Source organism: Oncorhynchus masou, chromosome 4 (assembly GCF_036934945.1).
Source record: "Oncorhynchus masou masou isolate Uvic2021 chromosome 4, UVic_Omas_1.1, whole genome shotgun sequence".
In the NCBI taxonomy this organism is placed as follows: domain Eukaryota; kingdom Metazoa; phylum Chordata; class Actinopteri; order Salmoniformes; family Salmonidae; genus Oncorhynchus; species Oncorhynchus masou.
In genome coordinates this window covers 16,898,393-16,925,213 of record NC_088215.1, presented here as the reverse complement: position 1 = coordinate 16,925,213, position 26,821 = coordinate 16,898,393, and the positions used below count along the sequence as shown (strand labels likewise).

Genomic DNA, 26,821 nt, shown 5'->3' with positions numbered 1-26,821 from the left:
CCCAAAAATGTGCAATGCTTGCAGAAGGAGTGGATTAAGTCGGTCTGGAACTGTTGGCAGAGAGAAAAATGTGCTGTTTTTCCAGTAAATTTCTTGCAATTCTATACATTTTTCCATGGAGCCGAAAGAACATTTTGCAGTGTGAAAATTAATTTCCTTCAGTTATACACATTTTGCCATGGCTGATTCTGTGTTATTATGCCCAAACATTCTAACAAAATCAATCAGGGCCCCATGTACCCTAACCCTGTGTGCCCCATCACTGATCCAGCCATGCCAAAAATACCCCCATCTATTGTTAGTAGTATTTTTGTTTCTCCCTGACTGTTTAGCTTTTATTGATTTCTTGTTCTCAAAGATGATATTCTAAAAAAAAATGTGATAGGTCAATTATTTTCTACATTTTTGTTGTTGTGGCAACAACAGTTTAGCTGCTGCTAAATGAGTACAGGGGAAGCATTGCTCTGATCTGGTCTGTCGAAGCATTGCTCTGATCTGGTCTGTCAAAGCATTGCTCTGATCTGGTCTGTCAAAGCATTGCTCTGATCTGGTCTGTCAAAGCATTGCTCTGTTCTGGTCTGTCAAAGCATTGCTCTGATCTGGTCTGTCAAAGCATTGCTCTGATCTGGTCTGTCAAAGCATTGCTCTGATCTGGTCTGTCAAAGCATTGCTCTGATCTGGTCTGTCAAAGCATTGCTCTGATCTGGTCTGTCAAAGCATTGCTCTGTTCTGGTCTGTCAAAGCATTGCTCTGATCTGGTCTGTCAAAGCATTGCTCTGATCTGGTCTGTCAAAGCATTGCTCTGATCTGGTCTGTCAAAGCATTGCTCTGATCTGGTCTGTCAAAGCATTGCTCTGTTCTGGTCTGTCAAAGCATTGCTCTGATCTGGTCTGTCAAAGCATTGCTCTGATCTGGTCTGTCAAAGCATTGCTCTGATCTGGTCTGTCAAAGCATTGCTCTGATCTGGTCTGTCAAAGCATTGCTCTGATCTGGTCTGTCAAAGCATTGCTCTGATCTGGTCTGTCAAAGCATTGCTCTGTTCTGGCCTGTCAGGCTGTCAACTGTTGAAGCACTGAGGGGCACCACTCCAGAGACTCCAGTGTTACTCAAGGAGGATTTGGCAGTGGCAGTTGCTGCACTTTGCACAACTTTGAGTAATAGCAGACTGGGCTGTAGCATTAGCGCTTTAGCACCCGCAGGCCTACAGCAGAGTGGCAGTGTGTGTGACGTAGCGCTAGGTCAGGACGGCAAGGCTAAGTGCATTTGGGGCCATGGGAGTCAGATTAGGGGGAGAACAGAGCTCACTTTGTGCTATGGGCTGCCTCATACCAGTCTGTGGGCTGGCTGTGCTATAGGCAATCTAATACTAGTCTATTGGCTGGCTGTGCTATAGGCAATCCAATACTAGTCTGTGGGCTCGCTGTGCTATAGGCAGTCTAATACTAGTCTATTGGCTGGCTGTGCTATAGGAAATCCAATACTAGTCTGTGGGCTGGCTGTGCTATAGGCAGTCTCATACCAGTCTGTGGGCTGGCTATGCTAGTGAGGTTTCCTGTATCCAGACTGAGAACCAACAGGTTGGTGTTTTTTCTATTTGCCTTCTTTAACAGAGCAGAGACTTTGCATCCAAAAGCAACTATCAAATGTTCTAGGATGCGTCCCAAATCCCACCCTATTCCCTACACAGTGCACGACTTTTGATCAGGGCCCATAGAGCTCTGGTCAAAAGTAGTGCTCTACATAGTTCCATTTGAGACACAGACCCAATTTTACGGCAGGATGTTAACTGGTGGGAACATGAGGTTTTGTTCCCTGCTCCAGGCCCAGTCAACCAGCCACCTACTCATTACTGCTGTGTTGAGCCAACCTGCTGTCCTTTCATCACAGTGGGGTTCACCCATAAAACACTGTTGATGTTGATGGGTGCTGTGGCCCCATTCTCAGTGAAATATAGAGGTAACTGGTTGTGTATGGCCAAACACTGTCTGTCGTTCTGTTCGGATCCTGATGTTGTTTGATGGGCCATCACTCAAGACTTTTCAGATCAAACCGACTGGTGTACAAAACCCAAAGTAAAAGACGCAAAAACAAAACTTCAGAACGGAAGCATGGAAATAGCACTTATAGAACATATCTACCACTTCTTAGACATGCTTTCAATGGGAATCAATCTATAACTGATCTATAACTCAAATGTCTATGTGAATTTGGTCGGGTTGCCCAAAAAGTGACATATAGCTTTAATATGCTATATGGGTTATTTCTGGTCTGGTTAGATCACCCTTTTACCTAACAATAGCAGTGTGATCTCTCATAATTTGACCGTAGTCTTGTGGTTGTATAAATGATTTAGAGTAGGTTATTTGTTTAGATTTTAAATGTTGTCTTTTTCCCCCTGTCATTCTAGAGACTTTGACTCCCTCTCCAAAGAGAATGTCTACGAGAACAACCGTCTGGTGAGTCACTAGAACACATCACTTCTCCACACACGCAGACACACTCTAATAGCCTTGGCGTAGATGTAATGATTAGTTGTGAACCAGCTAGTGATTTCATGTTGCCGAATACAGTAATTAGCTGTGACAAGTCAGTCATGGTCGTCACTCTGGTTCAATTCTCTGTGTCTGTGGTAGGTTATGTATTGGGTGAGTTCTGTAATGCTAGAATACAGTGTAGCCAGGTGTAGGCCTACTAGTGTCTATGAGAGGGTGAGTGTTGTTTTGGAAGGTAATAGAGATGAGTAACAGATGTCACGTGGGTGAGACAGTGGGAGCAGTGTCTGCTGTTAGTTAGTCAGCTAACTATCATACATTTTCATCTGTCTGTTTCATGTGTTTTTCTATGTCTCTGTCTTTCTATGTCTCTGTTATTCTATGTCTCTGTCTTTCTATGTCTCTGTCTGTCTATGTCTCTGTCTGTCTTTCTGTGTCTCTGTCTGTCTTTCTGTGTCTCTGTCTGTCTTTCTGTAGAGAGCATAGTTGTTTATTGGTTCCTGCCGGAGCCTGACATGTGAAGGGGGAGGGAAGGAGAGAGGGGGGGGAGCGAGAGCAAGCAAATGAGGACAGGAAAGAAAGAAAGACAGAACAGTTAACCAAAGGGAGGATATGAAAAAGAAATAGTCCTCTGCTATAGGTTTGTTTGTAGCAGTCATTTAAATAACAAAGCCACATATTTGTTTATCAACAGCTGCAAAGGTGCCAAAATAACATTGCCCTGAGGTTGAGTAGGGTTTGGTTAGCCTACTTTTTTATTTATTTTTCCTTTATTTAACCAGGCAAGTCAGTTAAGAACATATTCTTATTTTCAATGACAGCCTGGGAACAATGGGTTAACTGCCTGTTCAGGGGCAGAACGACAGATTTGTACCTTGTCAGCTCGGGGTTTTGAACTCGCAAACTTCCGGTTACTAGTCCAACACTCTAACCACTAGGCTACCCTGCCGCCCCACATATAGCAATCCTCAAACTGAGCTTGAGTGTTGTCTACTGAATGCTACTTGTTACATTTCTTTCCAATTATCCAAGAGCTTTTTCAGGGTTGAAGCAGTTGGTGGTCGAAATAACTGTTTGTTTCACTGGCAGCATGTCGGATATCTGTGAACATTTGCAGTGTTTCACTGTAGCTACAGCATTAGCCTGAGTTAGCCCGAGACAGCCTAATCCTGAACCCAAACACGCAGCATGCTAAACTAAAGCTCGGTGATTAGCGTCCAATCACTGTCTACACGCTAGATTTCAGTTGTTCCCCTGCGTTTGTTTCCCATTGTTTCTCAGACTTATCTGACTCCTGATAATCCCTGAAGGTTTTAGTCATCATGGGACGTTCTGTTTCCAGTTGTTTCTCAGACTTATCTGACTCCTGATAATCCCTGAAGGTTTTAGTCATTTACATTACATTTAAGTCATTTAGCAGACGCTCTTATCCAGAGCGACTTACAAATTGGTGAATTCACCTTCTGACATCAGTGGAACAGCCACTTTACAATAGTGCATCTAAATCATTTAAGGGGGGTGAGAAGGATTGCTTTATCCTATCCTAGGTATTCCTTGAAGAGGTGGGGTTTCAGGTGTCTCCGGAAGGTGGTGATTGACTCCGCTGTCCTGGCGTCGTGAGGGAGTTTGTTCCACCATTGGGGGGCCAGAGCAGCAAACAGTTTTGACTGGGCTGAGCGGGAACTGTACTTCCTCAGTGGTAGGGAGGCGAGCAGGCCAGAGGTGGATGAACGCAGTGCCCTTGTTTGGGTGTAGGGCCTGATCAGAGCCTGGAGGTACTGCGGTGCCGTTCCCCTCACAGCTCCGTAGGCAAGCACCATGGTCTTGTAGCGGATGCGAGCTTCAACTGGAAGCCAGTGGAGAGAGCGGAGGAGCGGGGTGACGTGAGAGAACTTGGGAAGGTTGAACACCAGACGGGCTGCGGCGTTCTGGATGAGTTGTAGGGGTTTAATGGCACAGGCTGGGAGCCCAGCCAACAGCGAGTTGCAGTAATCCAGACGGGAGATGACAAGTGCCTGGATTAGGACCTGCGCCGCTTCCTGTGTGAGGCAGGGGCGTACTCTGTGGATGTTGTAGAGCATGAACCTACAGGAACGGGCCACCGCCTTGATGTTAGTTGAGAACGACAGGGTGTTGTCCAGGATCACGCCAAGGTTCTTAGCGCTCTGGGAGGAGGAAACAATGGAGTTGTCAACCGTGATGGCGAGATCATGGAACGGGCAGTCCTTCCCGGGAGGAAGAGCAGCTCCGTCTTGCCGAGGTTCAGCTTGAGGTGGTGATCCGTCATCCACACTGATATGTCTGCCAGACATGCAGAGATGCGATTCGCCACCTGGTCATCAGAAGGGGAAAGGAGAAGATTAATTGTGTGTCGTCTGCATAGCAATGATAGGAGAGACCATGTGAGGTTATGACAGAGCCAAGTGACTTGGTGTATAGCGAGAATAGGAGAGGGCCTAGAACAGAGCCCTGGGGGACACCAGTGGTGAGAGCGCGTGGCGAGGAGACAGATTCTCGCCACGCCACCTGGTAGGAGCGACCTGTCAGGTAGGACGCAATCCAAGCGTGGGCCGCACCGGAGATGCCCAACTCGGAGAGGGTGGAGAGGAGGATCTGATGGTTCACAGTGTCGAAGGCAGCCGATAGGTCTAGAAGGATGAGAGCAGAGGAGAGAGAGTTAGCTTTAGCAGTGCGGAGCGCCTCCGTGATACAGAGAAGAGCAGTCTCAGTTGAATGACTAGTCTTGAAACCTGACTGATTTGGATCAAGAAGGTCATTCTGAGAGAGATAGCGGGAGAGCTGGCCAAGGACGGCACGTTCAAGAGTTTTGGAGAGAAAAGAAAGAAGGGATACTGGTCTGTAGTTGTTGACATCGGAGGGATCGAGTGTAGGTTTTTTCAGAAGGGGTGCAACTCTCGCTCTCTTGAAGACGGAAGGGACGTAGCCAGCGGTCAGGGATGAGTTGATGAGCGAGGTGAGGTAAGGGAGAAGGTCTCCGGAAATGGTCTGGAGAAGAGAGGAGGGGATAGGGTCAAGCGGGCAGGTTGTTGGGCGGCCGGCCGTCACAAGAAGCGAGATTTCATCTGGAGAGAGAGAGGGGAGAAAGAGGTCAGAGCACAGGGTAGGGCAGTGTGAGCAGAACCAGCGGTGTCGTTTGACTTAGCAAACGAGGGTCGGATGTCGTCGACCTTCTTTTCAAAATGGTTGACGAAGTCATCTGCAGAGAGGGAGGAGGGGGGGGAGGGGGAGGAGGATTCAGAAGGGAGGAGAAGGTGGCAAAGAGCTTCCTAGGGTTAGAGGCAGATGCTTGGAATTTAGAGTGGAAGAAAGTGGCTTTAGCAGCAGAGACAGAGGAGGAAAATGTAGAGAGGAGGGATTGAAAGGATGCCAGGTCCGCAGGGAGGCGAGTTTTCTTCCATTTCCGCTCGGCTGCCCGGAGCACTGTTCTGTGAGCTCGCAATGAGTCGTCGAGCCACGGAGCGGGAGGGGAGGACCGAGCCGGCCTGGAGGATAGGGGACATAGAGAGTCAAAGGATGCAGAAAGGGAAGAGAGGAGGGTTGAGGAGGCAGAATCAGGAGATAGGTTGGAGAAGGTATGAGCAGAGGGAAGAGATGATAGGATGGAAGAGGAGAGAGTAGCGGGGGAGAGAGAGCGAAGGTTGGGACGGCGCGATACCATCCGAGTAGGGGCAGTGTGGGAAGTGTTGGATGAGAGCGAGAGGGAAAAGGATACAAGGTAGTGGTCGGAGACTTGGAGGGGAGTTGCAATGAGGTTAGTGGAAGAACAGCATCTAGTAAAGATGAGGTCGAGCGTATTGCCTGCCTTGTGAGTAGGGGGGAAGGTGAGAGGGTGAGGTCAAAAGAGGAGAGGAGTGGAAAGAAGGAGGCAGAGAGGAATGAGTCAAAGGTAGACGTGGGGAGGTTAAAGTCGCCCAGGACTGTGAGAGGTGAGCCGTCCTCAGGAACGGAGCTTATCAAGGCATCAAGCTCATTGATGAACTCTCCGAGGGAACCTGGAGGGCGATAAATGATAAGGATGTTAAGCTTGAAAGGGCTGGTAACTGTGACAGCATGGAATTCAAAGGAGGCGATAGACAGATGGGTAAGGGGAGAGAGAGAGAATGACCACTTGGGAGAGATGAGGATCCCGGTGCCACCACCCCGCTGACCAGAAGCTCTCGGGGTGTGCGAGAACACGTGGGCGGACGAAGAGAGAGCAGTAGGAGTAGCAGTGTTGTCTGTGGTGATCCATGTTTCCGTCAGTGCCAAGAAGTCGAGGGACTGGAGGGAGGCATAGGCTGAGATGAACTCTGCCTTGTTGGCCGCAGATCGGCAGTTCCAGAGGCTACCGGAGACCTGGAACTCCACGTGGGTCGTGCGCGCTGGGACCACCAGATTAGGGTGGCCGCGGCCACGCGGTGTGGAGCGTTTGTATGGTCTGTGCAGAGAGGAGAGAACAGGGATAGATAGACACATAGTTGACAGGCTACAGAAGAGGCTACGCTAATGCAAAGGAGATTGGAATGACAAGTCATCATGGGACGTTCTGTTTCCCATTGTTTCTCAGACTTATCTGACTCCTGATAATCCCTGAAGGTTTTAGTCATCATGGGACGTTCTGTTTCCAGTTGTTTCTCAGACTTATCTGACTCCTGATAATCCCTGAAGGTTTTAGTCATCATGGGACGTTCTGTTTCCAGTTGTTTCTCAGACTTATCTGACTCCTGATAATCCCTGAAGGTTTTAGTCATCATGGGACGTTCTGTTTCCAGTTGTTTCTCAGACTTATCTGACTCCTGATAATCCCTGAAGGTTTTAGTCATCATGGGACGTTCTGTTTCCCATTGTTTCTCAGACTTATCTGACTCCTGATAATCCCTGAAGGTTTTAGTCATCATGGGACGTTCTGTTTCCAGTTGTTTCTCAGACTTATCTGACTCCTGATAATCCCTGAAGGTTTTAGTCATCATGGGACGTTCTGTTTCCAGTTGCCAGAGTTGATCTTGCTGCTGGGATAGCGTTCAGCTCAACTGCTGTCTGCAAGCTGTCGTTGTTTTGACTGATATTACATTTGATGAATATGTCTGTTTTTCACATGCAAAAATAGCTCCCGTTCACTGGTTTGTTTAAATGTACACCATTTGTAACAGTTTGTTTACATGTACACAGTTTTGCATCAATTGTGGCCCTGTTTACTGAACAGCTGCCAAGTGGTTGTATTATCCCCAGTGTTTTGTAACCTGATCAGCTCTGCGTCCCAAGTGGCACCTATCCCTGACATAGTGCACTACTTTTGACCAGAGCCACATGGACCCTGGTCAAAGTAGGGCACTATATAGAGAATAGGGTACCATTTGGGGCAGAGTACTATTAAGGCCTTCATTTCCTCAGTGGAATTTTTCATTAGGCAGATGGTTATCCAACCAACAGTATTCTGGCAGGCTGTAGCATTTAATTATGACCAAATAACACTGAGGTTTTTGAAGCAGGGGGTCAAGTATCACAGTGTACACAGGCGCGTGCACACACACACACACACACACACACGATAAAATAACTGATGTCTGTTTTCACATTGTCTTTCTCCATTCTTTCCCTCCCTCCCGTCCTCCTTCCCTCCCTCCCTCCCTCCTCTAGGCGTTTGAGGTGGCGGAGGAGGAGCTGGGAATCCCTGCTCTGCTGGACCCAGAGGACATGGTGTCCATGAAAGTGCCTGACAGGCTGAGCATCATCACCTATGTCTCCCAGTACTACAACTTCTTCACCAACAAGTCCCATGGTGAGTAGTACAGCTCTGGGGTTGGAGGGCCCAGACACTGTGAAAGCTCCAAATCCAGGACTGTGTTGTGGAATGTTGCAGATAGAATTGTCATGAATAGAGCTGACGTGATTCCTTTTACTATTTGTCAGAAAGGCATATTTGTTCTACATATTATAGTTCTATCTGAATGTTCCACAACGATCGCTTACTGACCGGTGGTCCAGTACTCCTGGGCCTTTAGTACACAGCTATAACCTAAACGCTTCGCTAGCTGGATGAGAAGTGGTCCTGTGTTATTAGATGCGACAGTATCACTGACAGGCCATCACTGAGTCACTACTATACGATTGCATTTGTAACTGGTCTCTCAAAAGGCCCTCTGGGTTTTATAGTGCTCTGACGCAATGGAAAATATCTACAGTTAGCCAATGCATAAACTCAATTAGAAATTGACTGATACCATCTCCCTCTCCTGTAGCCAACCCCCCCTGCTTGAAGAGGTCCAGTGGTACAGGCCACATTGAGCCGGCCCAGAAGAGACTGGTGGCCCCTCTGGAAGACAAAGTGGTTGAGCCCGAGGTAAGGGCGACGATGGTATCGGGAATCAGATGATGCATGAATACATGTGGTAAAGAGGTCAATGGAATGCGACCAAAACAATGGAATTGCCATGGGAACGCGTAGGGGAAAGGTCCTGAATCTCCTCATTGCCCCGCAGCAATATTAGCCTACATTTAGGCTGTTGTTTATTTGTGTTGCTAGCTTCCAACCAGAACATTAAGCTAGCTAAGACCGACAACACAATCAAACCGACTATACGGCTACAAGTAGTGAATGGCGTTACAAACATACGACACTAAACAAGTTAAATCTCTTACCTGTGTTGAAATGTTTTCCACACACATAGCTAGCTACGTGTAGCCTACTTGAACACCTGCTCCCCACAATTCCCCGCTGTCCCACGCCGAATAGCCTGAAGCCAAAGGGCTCTTCTCACAGGCTCTATTTCCCAACGTGGGAGCACTGCGATCCGTAGGTCGGGATTTCTGACCTGGTGTATGTTATTTCTGTATTACAAAACTCCATGACAAAGTTGCCTCTTTTACACTGGGGGTCAATGGGAAATAATGTTTTCCTTTTTATTACGTGAATATCGACTTGTAATATGCAGATATTCTGGATTTACGGATTGCGTGTATGATGTCATTCACACGATTCTAATTCTAAGCCTTATTAATTTAAACTAATGGCTGCGTGGACCCCAGGAAGAGTAGCTGCTGCTTTTGCAACAGCTAATAGGGATCCTAATAAAATACCAAAAATATGACATTGATTTAACTTTTATTGTACATGCATGATAACTAGAACTAATTCATTGTATTTGTTTAACATAACAGGGAAACTATTTGTGCTGGTATTTTGGCATGGACAAGACCTGGACAATCACTCAAAACGTGTTCTATAAAACATTGACTGTCACAGTATCAGGTGTCAATGCTAACGTGTCAGATGCATGAATGGATTGTTGTCTGTCTATGGCATCTATTGGTGTGACCGTATGGTAGAGGTTGGGTACCCGTTGGTGTGAGTGTTTCGATAGAAGTCACGTTGTCCGTTACATCAACGCGGTACGGGATTGAGTAATTCTATTGACTAAATACATTTTAGTCTAAACTTATAGGATGGGCCATCTCAAAAAGATGTCCTATAAGAGAGTATTGATGTGGACTATATCCTGTAAGAGAGTATTGATGTGGACTATATCCTGTAAGAGAGTATTGATGTGGACTATATCCTGTAAGAGAGTATTGATGTGGACTATATCCTGTAAGAGAGTATTGATGTGGACTATATCCTATAAGAGAGTATTGATGTGGACTATATCCTGTAAGAGAGTATTGATGTGGACTATATCCTATAAGAGAGTATTGATGTGGACTATATCCTATAAGAGAGTATTGATGTGGACTATATCCTATAAGAGAGTATTGATGTGGACTATATCCTGTAAGAGAGTATTGATGTGGACTATATCCTATAAGAGAGTATTGATGTGGACTATATCCTATAAGAGAGTATTGATGTGGACTATATCCTATAAGAGAGTATTGATGTGGACTATATCCTATAAGAGAGTATTGCTGTGGACTATATCCTGTAAGTTTAGCCTCCATTGTTTTTCTTTTAAAGATCGCCTTTGTATCCTGTCTCTCCCCTTCTTTCGCATGCCCTTTCTTCAACTTCCTCCCACCGTCCCCCCATACCGGCCTCCTCCCTTCTTCCCCCTCTTTAGACGGAAATCCACTCCTCCTCTTCCTCCTCTTCTTCCTCTTCTTCTTCCTGGCCTCTGAACTCCTCCCCTCTCTCTGGTCCTGAGCCTAGACAGTAGGATGGGCGGGGGGTGGGGGGCTAGGGGGATCAAAACCGTTAGGTCAGTCATTTTGAACTTTAACCTCTGTACATAGTTAGTGTCTATTTAACACTTGTTTTATACTACTAACATTGTGTGCCAAGTTTGAACACTTGCTGCTAACCCTTTGACTTTTAACTCAACCTAAAAACACCTGCTAGAGTTTCTTACATCACTAGTACTAGTGTTCTACTAGACTTTCCTTGCTAATTAGCGGCTAGTTTGGAACTTTACTACTTTTCCACTTAATACATATCACTTTTTAATATCAAGACCATCTTTTTCAGCGATTATAAAATACATGTAGCTAGTTAAGGCAATGACTCTAAGCCGAGGAGGCGATGGCAATATAACAGACTGGTTGTAGCTAGATAAGCAGAATGAATCGTCCACGTCCTCGATCCTGACTCCATGTTTGATCTCCCCCCACCTCCCTCCCCCCTATCCTCTCCATCTCCCCCATCCCACACCCCCTCCACCTGCGACCCTCACCCCCTGGCCACCTGCCTGCCACGCCCGTGCTAGCTGAGCCTACCTGGTCCGATGGGTACGGACGGAGGGGTACAGGCGGGGGTGAAACGTAACACCCTCAGCAGCAGCTGCGCCGCCTGCCAGAGGCACGTCCACTTGGTGCAGAGGTTCCTGGTCGACGGCAAGCTCTACCACCGCAACTGTTTCAGGTGAACACCCGTTCAGTTACTGCATATCTGGTCTGCACAGCTACTACAACATACTGCTGAGTCTGTTTACTGTATAATGATAAAACACTGCTATTCCAGTGACTCAAAACAGACCTGATCCTCTGTTGACATGTATTTCCAGAGTTTAGAGAAATTCAAGTGTTTTAATCAATGTGCTTACCACAGGGTTTGTCAGAGCCTATGTCAGACTATAGTCTGAATGTTGCCTCCTGCTCTCCTCTCTCTCAGGTGTAGGGAGTGTAGCAGCACTCTGCTGCCTGGGTCCTACAAGCTAGGAAATGAGGTCGGCTCCCTGGTCTGCACGCATCACTTTGCCAGGTCTGCCTTAGCCAATCAGAACGGCCGACCGGACCTAAGCAAGCGACCGACAATGGTTCCATCCGTCAGGATTGGTCGACCCATGCTGCCTCAAACTTCTCCTCCTTCTGGGAGGGACCAGGCGGCAAGGACTCCGCCACCAAAAGAGACTCCGCCCCAAGAGACGCCACCAAAAGAGACTCCGCCCCATGAGACGCCACCAAAAGAGACTCCGCCCCATGAGACACCACAAAAAGAGACTCCACCACAAAAAGACACTCCGCCACAAAAAGACACTCCGCCACAAAAAGACACTCCGCCACAAAAAGACACTCCGCCACAAAAAGACACTCCGCCACAGAATGAGACGCCACAAAATGAGACGCCACCAAAAGACACTCCGCCACAAAAAGAGACTCCTCCCCAAGAGGGCGTCACCAATGAGGATTACACCCCCACACCAACCAATGTCTCTGACTCTACACCATGTCCTATCTCAAGGACAAAAACAGACTCTTTGAAAACAGAGAAAGAGAGGGAAGACGGTGCAGGAGAAAGAGAGGTCAAACCTCCACCCTCCGTTCCTCCCAACCCTTTCGATGACATCAAGGAGGAGGGGGAGGAGACTCCGACAACAGCCAAAGTCACAGCCAATGGGGTTATCCCTTCTACACCTGTCAGTCATCTAGGACTAGGGGACAGTAAGCCAGTCCCCATCCCTCGCCGCTTGTCACAGCCCTCCCCTCCACCTCGTCCTGCCCCCAGGGTCCGCCCACCCCGCGTTGACAACCTTGCGATCAATGGTAAGTGGTCGATTAAGGTGATTGACAGCTGAAATAAGTTAGTGCTATTTGCTACTGTCGATCCTCAATTGAACTGTGAACTCCATCCTAATATAAAATATATGAAACCTCTTTATTTTGACTCACAGGTGATCGTGGTGAACACAGGAGATCTCTTCCTCCAGCTCCCAGACCTCGAGAAAGATCCCACTCCCTGGAAGGTTCAGTATACTGACTAACCTATCTTTACTAGTCGACAGTGATTGGCCTACTTCATCTGTTTCTCTCCCAGTCTCTGTCCAGCAGTCTTTGTGTGTTAATGCATGCTGATGTTTTCATGCACTCATCTGTTTTTGTTGTTTTGTCTCCCCCCTCCCTTTCTGTTTCTGTCTCCCCCACTCATCCTGTCTCTCAGCTCCAGTCTCTCCATCGACGCCCCCAAACCCCCTAACCCGCCCTGGCTGGCCCTTGTCCAATCCCAAGAACCCAAGAAGAAACCAGCACCTCCCCCTCCCCCTGGAGTGGCCACACCCCCACACACTGGTTCATTATCTTCTCTAAAAGGGGAGGGCTCCAGACCACCCACGCCCCCTGCACCCGCCAACCCCTTCGATGAGGAAGTAGAGGAGGTGGGGTCAGGGGAGGGGTCAGTAGGAAGTTTGGTTTCTCCCACTGTGGTGTTGAGTCATCCGTGGTACAGCATCTCCCAGGCTGCAGACGCTGCGGCTGACCCAGACACGCCCCCCATTGGGGGTATTTCCTCCCGCTCTGCAAGCCCCAATGGCTTCAGGTGCAAGAAACGCCCGGCGCCCCCAAAGCCTGTTCCAAAGGCCCCCGGCTCTAACTCAGGTCAGTGGGCCTTGATGGCAACAGGATATGATAGAGGTTGGTTAGAGAAGTGGTTCCCAGACCGGGGGACCTAGGACCTACCCACAGGGGTACTTGAGAAGACTTATCAGACCATAGACTGCCTGGTAAAATGTACTTCAGGGGTCCTCTGGGCAGAGCAAAATTCAGTTGGTACAGTAACCAAAAAAGGTTGGGAACCACTGGGTTAGAGCATTGGATGAGTTGTATCCACTTCACCTCAAATCATGTCAATCATGTGTCTTGTATGTCCTGCACAGCGCTCTGGTTTTGTTGTTGTCATTTTGAAAGTTACCATTCGATGTGTATACATGGATGTTCACAATGTTTTTCTCTCCATCCTCCTCCCATCCAACTCTGCTTTCCATTTCAACTTCTGCTCCTTTTTTCTGATATCACTTCATCCCTCTATTTCTTCAGCCCTTCCTCACTCCCAGCCCTCCTCTTCCTCTCCCTCTCCAGCTATTAGCATAGAGAGCCTATCCTCTGCCTCCGACCATAGCTCCTCCCACCCAGCTTCCCTAGGGGGTGGGGCCACAGGCGATCAGGACAACCCTTTCACCAAGAGCGTATCAGAGCCCTCCATCTGTGGGCCCTGTGGTGGTTTCACCCCCACCCACTCCAACTCAGCCAATCGCCTCTCTCCGAGCCCCTCCCCTCCTCCCCAGCCAGCCAATCCTCGCTCTGCTCCGGCCACTCCACAGAGCAATCGGAGCGCCAGGCCCCCGCCCCCAAGACCTCCAACGACACCCAGCCCCTGGCAGCATCAAGTGCTATCCCAGTTCCACCCCCCAAGGTAAGGGATTCTGAACCTTTCATTTTTTTCACCATGTAAAAATACATGAACTGCACTAACTTCCAAGAACCTTTTAATGATACAAGATATTCAATGTAATGAGCTTTATACCTAACTAACAGATACTATGATAATTATTTAATACCTTGACTTTCATCTCTGTCTTCTTCTCTCTACTTCCAGCGGACTTGTAAGGAAAACCCTTTCAACAGGAAAGCCTCTCCCTCCCCCGTTTCCTCCCCTAAAACCAGACCCCCTAGAGGCCCTCGCCCCGCCCGGCCCCCCGCCCCTGGACATGGCTTCCCCCTCATCAAACGCAAGGTGAGATTGTGAGGACACCACAGTCCGCTAAAGTTTAATTCAATGAGTCACTCGATAATTCAGCATCAGACAGTCCGAGTCTTTTTTAATTATGGAATGTGTTGACAAGCCAGCAACAGTCTACTATTACTGCTATTACCATAGGCAACTGTATTGGTTATAGTTTGACTAGTGGCACTAATGTTTTCAAAGGATCAACTCAATCTGGATGTAAATAATGTGAACTGTACCATATTGTATTTTTTTTAAAGATTGCAGTGCTAGTGTGTTTTGTGATGTGTGTGTGTTGTCCAGGTGCAGTCAGACCAGTACATCCCAGCTGAGGACATCCATGGAGAGATGGGAGAGCTGGAGAAACAGCTGGATGAGCTGGAGCAGAGAGGAGTGGCTTTGGAGAGAAAACTACGCGATAACCCCAATGGTAAAACTATCATATAAACCTCTCAAGACTAGTCTTATGATATAGGGAGGTTGCGTGGACTAGATTAAGCCTACCCCTGGACTAAGAAGCATGTTCAGTTGAGAGTCTCTATAAAAATGTTTGGTCCAAATCAAATGTTATTGGTCACAGACACGTGTTTAGCAGATGTTATTGCGGGTGCAGTGAAATGCTTGAAAATCCTGAGGCTGCATTAATAGTAAATAGTTTAATCTTCAGGTCAATAGTAAAGTGTCTAATAGTAGGTTAAATAGTCAGTAGTTTAATAGTCTAATAGTCCAGAGTCTAATAGTCAGGTCAATAGTCTAATAGACAGGTCAATAGTCTAATAGTCAGGTTAATAGTTAATAGTCAGGTCAATAGTCTAATAGTTAATAGTCAGGTCAATAGTCAGGTCAATAGTCTAATAGTCAGGTCAATAGTCTAATAGTCAGGTCAATAGTCAGGTCAATAGTCTAATAGTCAGGTCAATAGTCTAATAGTCAGGTTAATAGTTGAATAGTCAGGTCAATAGTCTAATAGTCAGGTTAATAGTTGAATAGTCAGGTCAATAGTCTAATAGTCAGGTCAATAGTCTTAATAGTCTTAATAGTCAGGTCAATAGTCTTAATAGTGTTAATAGTCAGGTCAATAGTCTTAATAGTCAGGTCAATAGTCTTAATAGTCTTAATAGTCAGGTCAATAGTCTTAATAGTCAGGTCAATAGTCTTAATAGTCAGGTCAATAGTCTTAATAGTCAGGTCAATAGTCAGGTCAATATTCTTAATAGTCAGGTCAATAGTCTTAATAGTCAGGTCAATAGTCCAATAGTCAGGTCAATAGTCCAATAGTCAGGTCAATAGTCTTAATAGTCAGGTCAATAGTCTTAATAGTCTTAATAGTCAGGTCAATAGTCTTAATAGTCAGGTCAATAGTCAGGTCAATAGTCTTAATAGTCAGGTCAATAGTCTTAATAGTCAGGTCAATAGTCTTAATAGTCAGGTCAATAGTCAGGTCAATATTCTTAATAGTCAGGTCAATAGTCCAATAGTCAGGTCAATAGTCCAATAGTCAGGTCAATAGTCTAATAGGCAGGTCAATAGTCTAATAGGCAGGTCAATAGTCTAATAGTGAGGTCAATAGTCTAATAGTCAGGTCAATAGTTAATAGTCAGGTTAATAGTTAATAGTCAGGTTAATAGTCTTAATAGTCAGGTCAATAGTTAATAGTCAGGTTAATAGTTGAATAGTCAGGTCAATAGTCTAATAGTCAGGTCAATAGTCTTAATAGTCTTAATAGTCAGGTCAATAGTCTTAATAGTGTTAATAGTCAGGTCAATAGTCTTAATAGTCAGGTCAATAGTCTTAATAGTCAGGTCAATAGTCTTAATAGTCAGGTCAATAGTCTTAATAGTCAGGTCAATAGTCTTAATAGTCAGGTCAATAGTCAGGTCAATATTCTTAATAGTCAGGTCAATAGTCCAATAGTCAAGTCAATAGTCCAATAGTCAGGTCAATAGTCCAATAGTCAGGTCAATAGTCCAATAGTCAGGTCAATAGTCTTAATAGTCAGGTCAATAGTCTTAATAGTCTTAATAGTCAGGTCAATAGTCTTAATAGTCAGGTCAATAGTCTTAATAGTCAGGTCAATAGTCTTAATAGTCAGGTCAATAGTCTTAATAGTCAGGTCAATAGTCAGGTCAATATTCTTAATAGTCAGGTCAATAGTCCAATAGTCAGGTCAATAGTCCAATAGTCAGGTCAATAGTCCAATAGTCAGGTCAATAGTCTTAATAGTCAGGTCAATAGTCAGGTCAATAGTCTTAATAGTCAGGTCAATAGTCAGGTCAATAGTCTTAATAGTCAGGTCAATAGTCTTAATAGTCAGGTCAATAGTCTTAATAGTCAGGTCAATAGTCAGGTCAATATTCTTAATAGTCAGGTCAATAGTCCAATAGTCAGGTCAATATTCTTAATAGTCAGGTCAATAGTCCAATAGTCAGGTCAATAGTCTCAATAGTCAGGTCAATAGTCTTAATAGTCAGGTCAATAGTCCAATAGTCAGGTCAATAGTCTTAATAGTCAGGTCAATAGTCAGGTCAATAGTCTTAATAGTCAGGTCAATAGTCTTAATAGTCAGGTCAATAGTCTTAATAGTCAGGTCAATAGTCAGGTCAATATTCTTAATAGTCAGGTCAATAGTCCAATAGTCAGGTCAATAGTCTAATAGTCAGGTCAATAGTCTAATAGGCAGGTCAATAGTCTAATAGGCAGGTCAATAGTCTAATAGGCAGGTCAATAGTCTAATAGTGAGGTCAATAGTCTAATAGTCAGGTCAATAGTTAATAGTCAGGTTAATAGTTAATAGTCAGGTTAATAGTCTTAATAGTCAGGTCAATAGTTAATAGTCAGGTTAATAGTTAATAGTCAGGTTAATAGTCTTAATAGTCAGGTCAATAGTCCAATAGTCAGGTCAATAGTCCAATAGTCTTAATAGTCAGGTCAATAGTCTTAATAGTGTTAATAGTCAGGTCAATAGTCTTAATAGTCAGGTCAATAGTCTTAATAGTCTTAATAGTCAGGTCAATAGTCTTAATAGTCAGGTCAATAGTCTTAATAGTCAGGTCAATAGTCTTAATAGTCAGGTCAATAGTCAGGTCAATATTCTTAATAGTCAGGTCAATAGTCCAATAGTCAGGTCAATAGTCCAATAGTCAGGTCAATAGTCCAATAGTCAGGTCAATAGTCTTAATAGTCAGGTCAATAGTCTTAATAGTCTTAATAGTCAGGTCAATAGTCTTAATAGTCAGGTCAATAGTCAGGTCAATAGTCTTAATAGTCAGGTCAATAGTCTTAATAGTCAGGTCAATAGTCTTAATAGTCAGGTCAATAGTCAGGTCAATATTCTTAATAGTCAGGTCAATAGTCCAATAGTCAGGTCAATAGTCCAATAGTCAGGTCAATAGTCTAATAGGCAGGTCAATAGTCTAATAGGCAGGTCAATAGTCTAATAGTGAGGTCAATAGTCTAATAGTCAGGTCAATAGTTAATAGTCAGGTTAATAGTTAATAGTCAGGTTAATAGTCTTAATAGTCAGGTCAATAGTTAATAGTCAGGTTAATAGTTAATAGTCAGGTTAATAGTCTTAATAGTCAGGTCAATAGTCCAATAGTCAGGTCAATAGTCCAATAGTCAGGTCAATAGTCTAATAGGCGGGTCAATAGTCCAATAGTCAGGTCAATAGTCCAATAGTCAGGTCAATAGTCAGGACAATAGTCTAATAGTCAGGTCAATAGACTAATAGGCAGGTCAATAGTCTAATAGGCAGGTCAATAGTCTAATAGGCAGGTCAATAGTCTAATAGTGAGGTCAATAGTCTAATAGTCAGGTCAATAGTTAATGGTCAGGTTAATAGTTAATAGTCAGGTCAATAGTCAGGTCAATAGTCAGGTTAATAGTCAGGTCAATAGTCTTAATAGTCAGGTCAATAGTCTTAATAGTCAGGTCAATAGTCAGGTCAATAGTCGAGTCAATAGTGTTAATAGTCAGGTCAATAGTCAGGTCAATAGTCTTAATAGTCAGGTCAATAGTCTTAATAGTCAGGTCAATAGTCCAATAGTCAGGTCAATAGTCTAATAGGCAGGTCAATAGTCTAATAGTCAGGTCAATAGTTTAATAGTCAGGTCAATAGTCTAATAGTCAGGTCAATAGTCTAATAGTCAGGTCAATAGTTATTAGTCAGGTTAATAGTTAATAGTCAGGTCAATAGTCTTAATAGTCAGGTCAATAGTCCAATAGTCAGGTCAATAGTCTAATAGGCAGGTCAATAGTCTAATAGGCAGGTCAATAGTCCAATAGTCAGGTCAATAGTCCAATAGTCAGGTCAATAGTCCAATAGTCAGGTCAATAGTCTAATAGGCAGGTCAATAGTCTAATAGGCAGGTCAATAGTTTAATAGTCAGGTCAATAGTTTAATAGTCAGGTCAATAGTCTAATAGTTTGATAGCTCAATAGTCCATATTTGTATCTATAGTATAATATTATCCATATTCTCATGGCGGTGTTCCTGTTCTAGATGAGGAGGAGGAGACTTTGCTGGTGGACTGGTTCACTCTGATCCATGAGAAACACCTGCTGGTGCGCCGTGAGGCTGAGCTGGTCTACACGTACGTACCAGAGCCTCACCAGAGCCAGTGCTCATTGGCCCATTTAGCAGCTGTCTCTTTAAGATTCTCACACTATTTATTTCCTCTTGACAGGGCCAAGCAGCAGAACCTGGAGGAGAGGCAGGCTGATGTAGAGTATGAGCTGAGATGTCTTCTTAACAAGCCAGGTGTGTGATCTCACTTCCTGTTTGTGAATGGCATCATAGAGCACAAGGCCCTTGCAGCTACCCGGGATGGGAGGCTTGTTAACTAAAGTCCTGTTTCCATTACATTTTTCTTTCCTTCCTCTTTGTTGTTGGACTGAATTCACTGAAATGAAACGGGGTCCAGAAAATAATCTACGTTTTAAATCACTGCGTTACTCTTCATTCATCCTCCCCTCTTAATCCCTCCATCTTGTAGAGAAAGACTGGAATGAGGAGGACAAGGGCAGGGAGCAGGAGCTGATGACAGAGCTGGTCACCGTCATCGAACAGCGGAACCAAATCATCAACAACATGGATCAGGACAGGCAGAGGTAATCAATCACCTATCATCTACTGTCTCATGACAGAGCAGGGTGGACTAGTAGACTAGTAGGTGATCTGCAGTCGATGTAATTTTTTTTTTGGTGATCTTACTGTGCTTCTCCAACAGGGAAGAGGAAGAGGATAAGCTGGTGGCGACCATGTTGAAGAGAAAAGGTAAGACGAGACAAAAGCTTCATGTTTTGTTAGAACTCTCCTTTTCATCTTTCTTTCCACTCGAAGTATTCACGCTTCTCGTCCATGTCTCCGTCTTCCCTCTCTCTCTCTTCTTTCTCCATCTCTCCCTTCCACCAGACTTCCAGAAGGAGCCAGCAGCAGAGGGCGAGCAGCAGCAGCAACAGAAGAAGAAGAAGAAGTTCAAACCCATGAAGGTTCTGAAGAGGTTGAGTGTGAACCAAGGAAAAGGTGGCAGCCCACGCAAGGAGATGGCAGAGAAGGACAAGAGCTGAACAAGGGAGGTGGATGATGGATGGAAGAAAAGGAAGAGGGATACCATCCTTTACAGGGGGACATATTAGATGGAAAGAGCAAGGAAACGGCAGATGAAAACAAAACACAGTGAGAAGGAAAAACAACCCAGGATTCTCACAGATATGTGAAAGACTGTAATGTGTGCAACCTGCAATTTGCTCCTCCTTCCTCTTACTGTAGCATATCCTTCTAATCTCTCCTCCCTACCAGAGTATGTGAGCAGAGTTAAGCGGTTGGATATCCGGCTCGTGCTGGCGATCCACCTCTTTTTCAACTGCTCCGCTAAAAAACCCTTCTGCTCTCGCAGGGGGAAAAAATGGCCGCTCCAAATTCGCTCCATTCATTAAAATCACAATTTAACCACCACCCATCTATTTTTGTGACTACCTTGACTTACCATTTGGTATTCAAGTAATTGAATAAACAAATACGTTGGAATACGCCAAGCCTATTTTTTTCTTAGCATGTGCAAATGGTAAGTACACCATCATGCTTACGGGATTCGTGTCTTTTCAGATTCCACGATTTGATTCTTTAGTTGTGGACGCTACATCGCCGCAATCCCTCTCTTGCTCTTGGTCCTCATCTTGTAAGTCACAGTGATTTAGCACCTGTGTGTTTTAGCAGTTTCTTTATGAAAATATTTAGTGAACTCCATGACAGTAGCTAAAGTATGGTGCTATTTGAGAATCTCGCTCCGAGGCTCCAGTCAAATTGGGATCGCTCCACTCCGCTCACATACTCTGCTCCCTACCGTAGCTCCTCGCTCCACTCAGCTCACATACTCTGCTCCCTACCGTAGCTCCACGCTCCACTCCACTCACATAGTCTGCTCCCTACCGTAGCTCCTCGCTCCACTCCGTTCACATAGTCTGCTCCCTACCGTAGCTCCTCGCTCCACTCCGCTCACATACTCTGCTCCCTACCGTAGCTCCTCGCTCCACTCCGCTCACATACTCTGCTCCCTACCGTAGCTCCTCGCTCCACTCTGCTCACATACTCTGCTCCCTACCATAGCTCCTCGCTCCACTCCGCTCACATACTCTGCTCCCTACCGTAGCTCCTCGCTCCACTCCGCTCACATACTCTGCTCCCTACCGTAGCTCCTCGCTCCACTCTGCTCACATACTCTGCTCCCTACCATAGCTCCTCGCTCCACTCCGCTCACATACTCTGCTCCCTACCGTAGCTCCTCGCTCCACTCTTCTCACATACTCTGCTCCCTACCATAGCTCCTCGCTCCACTCCGCTCACATACTCTGCTCCCTACCGTAGCTCCTCGCTCCACTCCGCTCACATACTCTGCTCCCTACCGTAGCTCCTCGCTCCACTCCGCTCACATACTCTGCTCCCTACCGTAGCTCCTCGCTCCACTCCGCTCACATACTCTGCTCCCTACCGTAGCTCCTCGCTCCACTCTGCTCACATACTCTGCTCCCTACCATAGCTCCTCGCTCCACTCCGCTCACATACTCTGCTCCCTACCGTAGCTCCTCGCTCCACTCTTCTCACATACTCTGCTCCCTACCATAGCTCCTCGCTCCACTCCGCTCACATACTCTGCTCCCTACCATAGCTCCTCGCTCCACTCCGCTCACATACTCTGCTCCCTACCGTAGCTCCTCGCTCCACTCTTCTCACATACTCTGCTCCCTACCATAGCTCCTCGCTCCACTCCGCTCACATACTCTGCTCCCTACCGTAGCTCCTCGCTCCACTCCGCTCACATACTCTGCTCCCTACCGTAGCTCCTCGCTCCACTCCGCTCACATACTCTGCTCCCTACCATAGCTCCTCGCTCCACTCCGCTCACATACTCTGCTCCCTACCGTAGCTCCTCGCTCCACTCCACTCACATACTCTGCTCCCTACCGTAGCTCCTCGCTCCACTCCGCTCACATACTCTGCTCCCTACCGTAGCTCCTCGCTCCACTCCGCTCACATACTCTGCTCCCTACCGTAGCTCCTCGCTCCACTCCGCTCACATACTCTGCTCCCTACCGTAGCTCCTTGCTCCACTCCGCTCACATACTCTGCTCCCTACTGTAGCTCCCATGATGCTCTTTCAAATACAGCCACTCCAATGCGTTCTGTACTGTGTATATATTTGAAGTTGCCTTTGTGTGAAGAGAAAGTTAAGAGAACTCAACTGCTTTAAGACTAAAACCTTAAACATCTGAAGACTGAATTGAAGAGGAGGTATATTTTCTGTAGATTTGTGGTTGAGCGCAAAATGTGGTTTCTTCTGTCCCTTTTCATTATTACTTTGCACATTGTGACCCAGGCCTTTTTAAAATCGGCTTTTAACAAAGATATAAATACTATGACTGCAGGTTTCTTACCATTCATCAGTCTCTTATCATGGTAGAAACCAAGGAAGAACACTCCCTCATCTCCTGCTTATTCAGTGGTCCTAAGGTTTCCCCTTTGTTCATTGACGTTGCCTATGTCTCATTGTCTGTAGATTGGATACAGACCGAAGAGTTGTGCGTGTCTGTCGGTTGTCTGGTTTGAGTCTGTGGTACTTATGAACTATTGTGAATCTTTTTTTAAACGAGGAACCCGTTGTTGTGAGTAAATACTGCCAGTTAAGATGGAGTAATGACAACCCAAATAATTACTCTAGTTTTTAGCGAAAAGGTTATTTCTTAACTAGCTACTTACCATGTTTTCCAAATCACTGACTATGATACTGTAGATATTATGTTGGACAGTAGATATTATGTTGGATAATCACGGGTCTGAGAATGAGACGTAAGACAGACAGGTCAGAAATAGTTCAGATGGAACGTAAGTAATGACTTGAAACAAGGAATGTAAAGCAGTGTATTTGACTAACATAGTTGTATCCTGACAGGTCACTGACCTAATAGTATTACAGAATCTGACCAGATTTACAACCGAAACAAGTGTGAACAGTTCTAGGGGCTACATTATACAATAAGGATATATGCATGCAGTGAGTGTACAAAATATTAAGAACACCTTCCTAATATTGAGTTGCACCCCCTTTTGCCCTCAGAACAGCCTGAATTGGTCGAGGCATGGACTCTACAAAGTGTCGAATGCTTTCCACGGGGATGCTGGACCATGTTGACTCCAATGCTTCCCACAGTTGTGTTAAGTTGGCTGGATGTCCTTTGGGTGGTGGACCGTTCTTGATACACACGGGAAACTGTTGAGCGTGAAATACCCAGCAGCGTTACTGTTAACACAAACGGCCACTTAAATATTTTCTTGTCCATTCACTCTCTGAATGGCACACATACACAATCCATGTCTTAGTTGTTTCAATGCTTAAAAATCCTTCTTTAACCCGTCTCCTCCCCTTCATTTACACTGATTTGAAGTGGATTTAACAAGTGTCATCAATAGGGGATCATAGATTTCACCTGGTCAGTCTAGGTCACGGAAAGAGCATGTGTTCCTACTGTTTTGTACACTCTGTGTATATAAATTCAGTAGATATCTTTTTAACAATATAGCAAACTATTAGTACCTACCAGTTGATATCAGTTTAACTGTTTTGGGAAAGTCTGCAAAATATGCAAATATTTTTAATTTATATATTTTACAATGCCTTTGTTTGTAAACGCTGTCTAATTCCATTGAGTTTTGCCTTAACTTAGAATCTGCCGTCAAAGTCGATAGCACTATGAGATCCGTTTATGTTGAGTGTCACTTATTTAAATGTATTCGTCGATAAGTCTCGTTTTTGTCCGGAGTTAAACTGAATGTCTTGTTATATATTGTCTAGTACACAATCTTGTCTTCCATTCAAAATGGCTGCTTGTCTGTGTGTGTGTTTGTGCCTCTTCTTCCAATTTAAAAACTCACACCAAGGGCTTCTGTAGAGCTATGTTGAAACATGGTCCTAAAGAAACAACAGGATCGCATTGAAATCTGGGAGACTGAGAAATAAAACATATTAATGCCGCTAAAGAGATGTGTGGTCATATTTTAATGTACACTACAATGCTTTTTCACAGTTTGACAAGGATGCATTGGGGTCTTCCCATCAACATTTGTTACCATGCCATAATTTGAACAAGCATTTATGCACAAATGAAGACTAGTATCCAAGTTTGAGTTCAGAATTCCTGTGCAGTGTATTTTCTGTAGGAGAGTATTAGCAGTATAGCAGATCCATTCAGCAGAGTCAGTAGATGAGTATTCCTCTCTGTCACTCAGTCTTCTTCTCTGGCATAATGGTCCTCAGCTCTGCACTGCGGGCCTTGTCAATCACCTCCAGCTCGCGGATTTTCTGGAAGGCGAGGAGACACAAACAAAAGTTTAAAAATGTGTGAGAGAGTGAGTGTACCTGTGTGTGCTATTTCACGTTGTGTTCACCAGTGAATCTGTATCATCGAAACCGTACAGTGTAAATACTGTTGTTTTTGGGTGTAGATTATTTTCCTTAAAGACATTCCTCATGTCACAGGAATATCAGACAACTTACCTGTGAGATCTCTGTGTTGATGATGTTGCGATACTGCTTCCCTTTCCCCAGAGCTGTCATCTCCTCCAGAAAATCTTTCCTCTCCTCAATCTCATCCAAAACTAGGAAAGAAACACAATCCTTAGAAAACTTGCGAAGACCGTACATCAAACCAAGGAGAAACTTCTTAATCAAACACTGTGTTGGGACGGGGTTACAGTAGGTTGGGGTATATTAGTTTAGTAGAGTCATATTGAAATGAGGGGAAAGTTATGTAGAAAACATGTAGGAGAGCCAGAGATGTGGACGACATGTTTCCCCATGGCCAGAAAGCAGTAACTCTCTCTGCGGTAAACCTCACCCTCCTGGAAGCGGTCCCTCTCCTCCTCTGGGCCCTGGTCCAGGGAAATGTTCCTGGGACGACTGGGTCTGGGTTCCTCCTGCCCCGTAGCTAGAATGTTCTGGAGCCTCCTCTTCTCCTTCTCTAAATCTCCTTACAGGAGAAGTGAGGGAGAGAATGAACGCACATACATCTCTTATCCAGATCTCTCATAGAAGGAAAGGGGGATACCTGGTCAGTTGTACAACTGAATGCATTCAACTGAAATGTGAGAGAACTACTGTATAAGAGGGCTCATACACACAGGCCTAAATTACTTTTTAATTTATTTTATACAAGAACAGTGGTACATTTGTTCCCAGGTGTCCCTGACCAACTATCAGTGAACTAGTTCTGATATCAGGAGAACAGGGCCTCTATCTTTAGAATTCCAAGCATCTCGGATAGTTGAAAGGTCGTAGAGCTGAAGCGGAACACGTACGTGTGGCACTGGGGCGGAACCTATCTCTGGTGTAGTTGTCCCCAGAACTACAATTGTCAGCGGTGCGCCTCAGGGGCTTGGCTGGAGTGCGGTTTGTGCTATTTTTTAAGACTTTGGGTTTGGGCAGTGAGGGTGGAGCCGATGATGTGGGGTTGCAGGTCAATGGCAAAGCTGATCCCTCTGAAAATGCAGACAAAACAACATAACATCTTAACTTTTGTTTGGCAAAATTATTCATTAAAAAAGGACCAAAATAGAGCAATAGGTGTGGAGGAAGTTCAAGCAGTAAGTCAACATTACTTTCCAAGAGAAGATGGATAACAAACATGTGACACTCACTCTTAAGTTTGTCATTGAGCTGTCTTTGCTGGAAGTTGGTGAGTCTCGACTCTTGCATCATTACTGTGAAACCAGAGCACAGGTAGGCTTATTGTATTTGTGTGGATCTAACGCTTACACACACACACACACACACACACACACACACACACACACAAAGAGAGAGAACAAAACCCCACATTTCAGCATGTCCTGAATCTCCTTGCTGTACTGGGTCCTTCTAGGACAGTTCCACAGACCTCCACCTGCTTGATCACGAGAAGACGTCTCCATCTGCAACGAATGACGGAGAAGTTATCTAAAGCCAGCTGGCTAACGTTAGCTGCTGCTGAGCAAAGACCATGGCAGATAGCAAAAACGTTGCATGCTAGGAAGCTAAGATATCCAAAACTGCAAACATTTAATATATTTATCAAGACATAACTAAACAGTGTTGTATTTCTTACCGTGGATTTCTATTTTTCTCAACTTTCTTGACGCTGCACCATGGGATAATGATGGCAGTGTTTCTTCCGGACATAACTAGCGGCTGCCATAGAAACCATAGGTCTTAAAGCCACGTGATGAGACATTTGGCCTTGCAGTACAACATTGACCCACTAGAGAGAAGCAAAACCACATATAATTCATTGTACAAGGCATATAGAGCTATGGAAAAGGGTGTTCATTTTTGTGCAATAATCTGTTTGAGTATCACTTATATTTTAAATGTTTAAGAATTAACTTTATTTTTATGTATTGTGTTTTCTATTTGTGTTTCTTGATTCAAGTATCAACTGTGTAGAGCATGGCACATGATTTATCAATCCAAAGAGTTTGGGTATCAAATGGTGCGTTGTGAGACTGTCTAACTAGCTAAAACATCTATTTTTTTACCCCATCATCTAGGTTGCTGACTGCTGTTGAATGCTTGAATCCATTAAATTTCTTAGCTGAACTGTGAAGTGCGAGCAAACGTAGCGAGGGAGGGAGACTGGGCACGAGGGAGTAGGTTAAGGCAGGGCATTTATGAAAGTCCATGTGTAAAGTAGGGTACTGACTGTGGTAGCTATTGGCCTTCTCACTGGTCCTCTCCCCTTCTAGCTCCCTCCCTCCCTCCCGCCCTCTCATATTCAATGGTTCTCTTTGTCTCTCTGAGTAACATGCAGCCTCAGCCGATTAAACGCAGCGAATTAGCAGTCAATTTTAGCTTGCCACACACACAAACAGAAATTA

General features: G+C 45.1%; 2 protein-coding genes across 2 annotated transcripts in view; one reads left to right on the top strand and one right to left on the bottom strand.

The window, feature by feature from the left end:
- The window catches only part of LOC135524803 (MICAL-like protein 1), a 28,422-nt gene extending 4,472 nt beyond the window's left edge, over positions 1-23,950 (top strand). Inside the window, 16 exon segments of the mRNA XM_064952642.1 lie at positions 2,408-2,456; positions 8,130-8,271; positions 8,732-8,832; positions 11,189-11,343; positions 11,593-12,464; positions 12,593-12,658; positions 12,852-13,292; positions 13,731-14,060; positions 14,063-14,106; positions 14,290-14,427; positions 14,722-14,848; positions 18,920-19,010; positions 19,104-19,177; positions 19,413-19,527; positions 19,647-19,693; positions 19,832-23,950. Coding sequence (XP_064808714.1) covers positions 2,408-2,456; positions 8,130-8,271; positions 8,732-8,832; positions 11,189-11,343; positions 11,593-12,464; positions 12,593-12,658; positions 12,852-13,292; positions 13,731-14,060; positions 14,063-14,106; positions 14,290-14,427; positions 14,722-14,848; positions 18,920-19,010; positions 19,104-19,177; positions 19,413-19,527; positions 19,647-19,693; positions 19,832-19,986 — 2,947 coding nt within the window. The 3' untranslated portion in view covers positions 19,987-23,950.
- Positions 23,941-26,161, bottom strand: LOC135524799 (UPF0193 protein EVG1-like). Its single transcript, XM_064952628.1, has 7 exons — positions 26,053-26,161; positions 25,786-25,879; positions 25,607-25,669; positions 25,268-25,447; positions 24,808-24,939; positions 24,468-24,568; positions 23,941-24,272 (listed from the first exon to the last, which is right to left on the bottom strand). Exons 2-7 carry the CDS (start codon positions 25,877-25,879, stop codon positions 24,192-24,194), a joined length of 651 nt encoding a protein of 216 aa, XP_064808700.1. The 5' UTR covers positions 26,053-26,161; the 3' UTR covers positions 23,941-24,191.
- Positions 26,162-26,821: the final 660 nt, after the last annotated feature.